At 36.6% G+C, this 7168-nt stretch overlaps 1 protein-coding gene across 1 annotated transcript; it reads left to right on the plus strand.

Moving 5' to 3' along the window:
• Positions 1-619: 619 nt before the first annotated feature.
• Positions 620-3360, plus strand: LOC131301728 (serine carboxypeptidase-like 50). Its single transcript, XM_058328117.1, has 2 exons — positions 620-1271; positions 2504-3360. Exons 1-2 carry the CDS (start codon positions 660-662, stop codon positions 3257-3259), a joined length of 1368 nt encoding a protein of 455 aa, XP_058184100.1. The 5' UTR covers positions 620-659; the 3' UTR covers positions 3260-3360.
• The last annotated feature ends 3808 nt before the right edge of the window (positions 3361-7168 follow it).

Below are 7168 nucleotides of genomic sequence, written 5' to 3' on the forward strand. Positions count from 1 at the left end.
ACCTGGAATTTTAAAATGTTTTTCGAAAGAGGATAGGATAATACATAAAGCAACTAAGAGAGAGAGAGAGAGAGAGAGAGAGAGAGAGAGTTTAGATGATTTGGAGAGTACAGGGCAGAGAAAATTTGGGTGATTTGGAGAGTACAGGGCCTTTTGTTTTGTTTATGCGAGAGAGCCCGGAGAAGTACGCACGAGACTCGAGAGAGCGAAGGAGATCGTTCTTGAGGTTTTTTTTTAAGGGTTATGTTCATGACTTATTCGGTCATTTAAGTTAACTCAATTGATGTCTAATTAAGATCCAATAATAAATAGGTTAGATGGATTGAGACCCATTTGAACCTAACTTATAAATGTGTTGGATTGAGTTTATTTTTTGGTAGGTGGATTTGGGTTTACTAATAAATTTGGATTCAATTTAACACCCCTAATTAAATTTACTTCACTTCACAAGCCACAAGAGGAGGATAAAAAAAATAAAAATAAAAAAGCCACAAGAAGTCACTTGTATCTTCACTCAGGTTTTTTTTTTTACCTTTAAAAACTACAGAAAAGTCCAAAACCCAAAAGATTCGATTCTCTTGTCACAACATACATTACTATTTACTGGTACTAAGAAAGTATCCCACCAATGACAAACTCACATCCACACACCACAGAAAATGGAGTCAACACTACCTATGACTTTTCTCCTCCTCCTCTCCCTTCTCCTCCATCACCCACCACCCATCTCCGCCGCCACATCACCCCCTATCCTCCCCGAAGAATCTCTCCCCACCAAATCCGGCTACCTCAAAATCAGCCCCACCGCCAAGTCAGCCATCTTCTACACTTTCTACGAAGCCCAACAACCCAACTCATCTCTCTCCAAAACCCCACTCCTCATCTGGCTCCAAGGCGGCCCAGGTTGCTCCTCCATGCTGGGCAACTTCTACGAGCTCGGCCCGTGGCGCGTTTCTCGTAGGCAAGGAAACGTCCAGCGGGTCGCGCTGGAACGCAATTCCGGTTCTTGGAACCGGATATTCGGTCTCCTTTTCTTGGATAATCCGATCGGAGCTGGGTTTAGCATTGCTGAAACTCCGGAAGAAATCCCGAGAGATCAACTCGGTGTTGCTGAGCATCTTTTCGCCGCGGTCACGTCGTTCGTTGGGTTAGACCCGTCGTTTAAAACTCGACCGATTTACTTTACTGGTGAGAGTTATGCTGGAAAGTATGTGCCGGCAATTGGGTACTATATTTTGAAGAAGAATGCCCAGTTGCCCCCATCAAAACAGGTAAATAATGGGTGGAGATTCTTATGGGCAATTGTGTGTCACCCCACTTTAACAATTCTTATTTTTCTCACATGTTTTTCAATATGTTGTGCCCCAAGTGGGTAAGAGTATTATTTTATTTTTTCCTAGAGGATCTTCAATTATTACTTGGCCAATAGTTTTTGGGAAAATAATAATGATATATCTGTTTTTGTTAATGCCCCAAATTTTAGTGTATAAACAATGTACAAGGCTAAGGAGAAGTTTTGAAATTATCATTACCCTTGTTTTGATATGAAGCGGCAGTGCAATTTTTATTCACCATTCTTAAAAGAGGGTGAACATTATCCTCTATGTTATTGGTTGAAATAGCGTAGGTTCCACCCCTGCAATACACTTTTAAGCTTAATATCACTTTGTGATGGGATCCACACTATTTCAACCAATAAGAAAAAGGGTAATGTTCACCCTCTTACATCTCAGTAGAAAGTGTGCAAGGGTGCCAACTAGGCTAGAGCTAGGTGGTTGCATTATCCTGGTTCTTGCTAACATAATATTTGTAGCTATAGTTCTAATTGTAGAAATTCAAAAACTGAAGCACTTTTTGATCATAATCTTTCATGTGTTTGCCACAATTATGCAAATAGTTATTTTCAGTGCATGTTTCTTAAATGTTATGGATGGATTTGTTTTGTTTTTTGATATATAAATTTATAATTTCAACAAATAATACAATGGAAGAGATAAAAAGCATCATGAAAAAATTCCTAGCGAAATGAGGACTCAAAAGCCTAAACTTTCAAGTTAATACGTTATCAATTACAACAATCAAAAGCATAATGAACCTGTTCGTTTTGGATTTTGAGGGAGATTTTTGAAAGTAATGAGTGGAGAGATAGAAAAAATTTATTGAGGAACGTGTCTAGGGTTTTGAAACCCCAAAACGAAACCTTCAAAAATCAAGGAGGCCATGACCCCATTAATTGTCTGTGTGCTAGATAGACCTTAATTTGGTTCTATTTCTCCATAAAAGTATTGATTTATACTAACTGAGACATGCATTATGTTTATTAGCTGTGGTTTGGCTCTATTGGCGATTTTCTGCACAAGAATATTTGTCATTTAAGTAGAAAAATCTAGAGAGGAGAAAGAGAGAAAGCAATAAAACAGAGGGAAAGAAGGGAAGAGCTAAGAGTCCAAGAATTGGAATTTTGCTCGCACTAAAAATGAAAATATTAACTCCACCACTGCAGGTAAATTTGGCAGGTGTTGCGATCGGGAATGGACTGACTGATCCATCAACACAAGTAGCTACTCATGCCCTGAACGCTTATTATTCTGGATTCATAAATGACAAACAGAGAAACCAGTTGGAAGAACTTCAAAATGAGGCAGTTGCACGGACAGAGAAAGGAAATTGGAGCGCAGCAACCGATGCAAGAAACGGGGTCTTGCGTACGTTGCGAAACATGACTGGACTAGCCACACTGTACGATTTCAGAAGGCTAATTCCCTATGAAACTGACATGGTGACCGAGCTTTTGAGCCATCCAGGGGTGAAAAGGTTGTTGGGAGTGAACGAATCGATGGTTTACGAGGAATGCAGCGATGTGGTGGGCGCCGCGTTGCACGAGGATGTGATGAAGAGTGTTAAGTACATGGTGGAGTTTCTGGTGAAGGAGAGTAAGGTTTTGCTTTACCAGGGGCACTGCGATTTGAGAGATGGTGTGGTGTCGACAGAGGCGTGGGTGAAGAAGATGGAGTGGGAGGGGATCGATAAGTTTATGGAGGCGGAGAGGAAGGTTTGGAGAGTGAATGGTGGGCTTGCTGGGTATGTGCAGAAATGGGGGAGTTTGAGCCATGCTGTAGTGTTAGGGGCTGGACATCTTGTGCCTACTGATCAGGCTTTGAATTCTCAGGCTATGATTGAGGATTGGGTTTTGGAGAGGGGAGTGTTTGCCAATGAGCAGGTTAAGGATGCTTCTTTGGATTTCCAAGGGGTGATCTGAAATTTGTGGTCTTCTTTGTTTTAATTGGTGTTTTTGTGATTGTTGTTGTATGAAATAATTGCCAATTCAAATTTAAGGACTTTGCAAAGTCTTCGGATGAATACTCGTTTTTGTTTTGCTTCTGTGCGGAAACAAATAATAATTTCAAACGTTGCATTGCAAGAACAAAAAATAATTGAATGTTTCGGCAGCCCAAAAAAATAGATGAACCACAATATGCATCGACTTTACTGTTAAAAACGACATACTAATCTTCAAATTTCAGTATAAGCAACCTATCGAAGTTTGAACTTAATTTTTTCCGTTTCGATTTGGTTTCAGAGTCCCAAAAAGTGGGTTTTCCGATCTAGTTTTTATTTATTTATTCCCAGTTTCGATTTGATTTTAGAATTCCAAGGAGTACAAACCCTACCATCCTAATTTTGGAACTCCACAATTTGTAGTCTGCATTTCCTGGTGCTCTGGTAATTTTTTGGTTCAAAGTGAGGGTGTGTAGACAGAGAAGAAAAGAAGGGTCAGGTCAGGCGAGTGAGAAGCTGTGGTAGAGGAGAGAGAAGGAAAGAAAGAGGGTCAGGTCTGACTACTATGGTGGCGCCGTTATGGCTCAGTTTGCCGGCGGCGAAGAGGGAAGGCCCTGAGGGAGTGATTTTGCCGGAGAAGTGTTAAGCGAGAGAGAGGATCCCACGCCTTGCTCTGAGTTGGCTTGTTTTGATTGGCTTGGTGGACATTTGCTTCTACACAGACCCTCTGTGTAAAATTTATTCTCAACTACTAAATAAATGTTTGTCGGATGCTACTATAGGTACAACAGCACAGCAGCCGCGCAGAGATCAATTTCGCGCCCGTCTCGGGAGGCTAAATTTTGAAACAAAGTTGGATGATTCGTAAACACTTTTCCCGATATCGGATTGAGATGATTTTTTACAGGGACCCTAAACGAAGCATTTTGAACAAAATAAGCGGCTCCAATTGTCTTTGCGGGATCCGAAATGGACATGAAACTGGTCTGTGCACGGCTGCTGTGCAGCCGCTGCGGTACCTTTAGCATTTCTGATGTTTGTCATAGCATGTACAATACCAAGAAAAGAGTAATTTTAATTTAATCTGGGCTGCAATCTGATGAGCTTAACTTAAACTTAACTTATATTTGAGAATTTTGTTCTTATTTGAATTTTTTTCATATTTGTTAATTTTGCGCCAAATTTTTGTAGGTTATTGATTTGTCTCAACGATAGGAATTGGAAAAGTAAAACTTTTTTACTTTTACCCAAGTATTTTGAGAAATAACCACTTTTTAGCACAAAAAGTTACTTTTTTTTTTGTACTAAAAAGTAGTTATTTCTCAAAATACTTGGATAAAAGTAGAAAAAATTATTTTTATGATTCCTCTCATCGAGACGAATCAATAACCTACAAAAGTTTGGCGCAAAACTTACAAATGCGAAAACAATTCAAATAAGGATAAAATTCTCAAATTTAAGTTAAGTTTAATAAGGCTCCGTTCCGGAACTAAAAATAAGTCCTTATTTTTTAAGAAGACGATTTCAAGTTCAAAAATTATGGGCTTATTGAAATCTAAAAATATGCAATATGGATCTTGTTTGGAAGATCTCGATGAGATCTTTTATACGATGAAAAAAAAATTGAAAATTTATTTTTCATTTACTTTATTTTTTTGTTTTAAAATGTGAAATAAGCTGCTTATTTTTTAAGAAGATTTCTGAAACGGGACCTAAGTTCATAAGAACGCAAGTAAGTAAGACATTTTGAATTGTGACGCTTTTCGATGTCGTTAAAAGCATTGATGATAGAATCGACATCAAACTTATAGCAATGCCCTTTTCAATGTATATGTTCTCCTCGACTTTGAAGGAGGTTTTTTTGTTTTTTGCAAATCTCGATGTCATTGAATCGGATGTGTTGCCTCCTTTCTTTATGTTTACTTTTAGGTTTTTTTTTATTTATTATTTTTTTCTCATTTTTGTCTTTTCCCACCGAGTTTGCATAAAACACAATGTGAAGTTTGATTTTTCTTAATTTTAAACATCATGTTTCATAATATTTCACTTGGTCCTGAAATTGTTCTATTTTTATAGCCCCTTTTCCTAGAAAAAAACACACACACACACACACACTAGAGGATTAAAATTTCTTATTTAACCAAAAAATAATGAAATTTTTTTAGTGGTGGCCGATCTATATAATTTGGGATAAAATATTTTTTTAATACAATAATAGTATTTTTTGAAGTCGTCGTGGTGGTGGCCACGCCATTTGTCTCACTGCCTCCATCCTTGAATTCAAGTGGTGATAAAAGCGTACAATAATCATGACCTACAAGTTTCTACCCACTAAAAAATATTTCAATTCTATTCTAACTCGTTGATCCAACATGTTTTCCACTAAAATGATTTGGTCACATAAAGAAGCTTCATAACATTATTATAACAAAACTATAGTAAACTTTCAGAATGACCATTCGTTAAAATAAATATCTCCTGGATATGCAAACAGCTCTTATGGATTTTTGTTCCTTATGCACTTGTTTTAATGTAGTTAAAGTTGTTAAGGTGGATAGGCAAGTAGTGCAAGCTGCTCATGTGAAAGCAAGGGCAGCTTTGTTGAACTTGTAATATTATGTTTTATTGTAATGCATTGAGCTTGTTCGTCAAAAATATCTCATGGATATCGGAAAACCAATTTAAATGTGATAAATCCCAAATTATTCAAATATGGCAAATTTTCAGATATGGGTTTTGTGGGGCCTATCTCAGGTCTCATAAAAATGATTTGAACCGCCCATTATTCTTAGAATATTTTTTTATAGAGCCCGGTAAAAAATCAGCTCAATTAGTACTATAAGACAATGTTTTCAAAATTACATAAAATATTATAAATTACAAGATATAATCGATTGAAAAATGACACGAACTCTCAAAAAAGACAATTAAATCTGAACGGAAGGAGTATTACATTATTTAGTGCACTAGGGCATTACGTATACCAAGTCCTTTTTCTGTCATATATTATGGCGGATCCAAGTTAGAATTCCCCCTTCCCCTCCCCTTTAATAAAATATTACTTTTGTCGATAAAAAAAAAGACAATATATATGAACTCCACTGTAATGTGTGGTGCCCCAAAAGCGCAAAACAAATTTCAATTGAAGGTACTAACTTTTTCACATAATTTGGATGTGCCTATGTTTCGATGCATTTAACAAATAAGTACGTGGATATCTCGAATTAATTAATTTACCTTTATTTTTTTTCTATTCTTTATCTTTTGGTTGGTTTGGAAAAATAAAGACAAACCCTATATTTGGCCCCCTTTTGTCTTTTCTAAACTGAAAATTTTTGTTCGCCCTCCTCTAGACCCTTTATTAGGACGTAAATGACTCCAAGTGCACAATGATCTTATTTAGCATATACTATGTTTTAGAAGGGCAATTTCCTGTGGACCTCCCATTTCTTACTTTTTCGTCTATTTTGACGGGAATTGTTAACATTCTCACCTTTTTCCTTAGTCGTTTTTGTTCTTATTCAATTTTTTTTGGGGTTTATTAATTTTGCGCCAAAATTTTATATTTATTGATTCTTATTGATTAGAGAAATCGGCTTTTACCTAAATATTTTTTAAAATATACAAGATAAAGCTCTAAAAACAAGGCAAGTCATAATTTTTTACTTTTAGATTCGTCTCGACAAGATAAACCAATAATGTGCAAAAGTTGGGCACAAAATTAACTAGCAAATACAATTTTTTTTTTTGAATAGAGATAAAACTTAAAAAACTCTCAGAAGAAAAGCTAAGAACAACTCCTCCAAAGTTAAGGGGTGTGTATAAAAATGAAATTGGTCCAAGTACAGGGTGTAAGTGAAATTTATTTAGACTTACTGGAGTATAAACG

The sequence above is a fragment of the Rhododendron vialii genome, chromosome 9a (genome assembly GCF_030253575.1).
Source record: "Rhododendron vialii isolate Sample 1 chromosome 9a, ASM3025357v1".
Taxonomy (NCBI): Eukaryota; Viridiplantae; Streptophyta; class Magnoliopsida; order Ericales; family Ericaceae; genus Rhododendron; species Rhododendron vialii.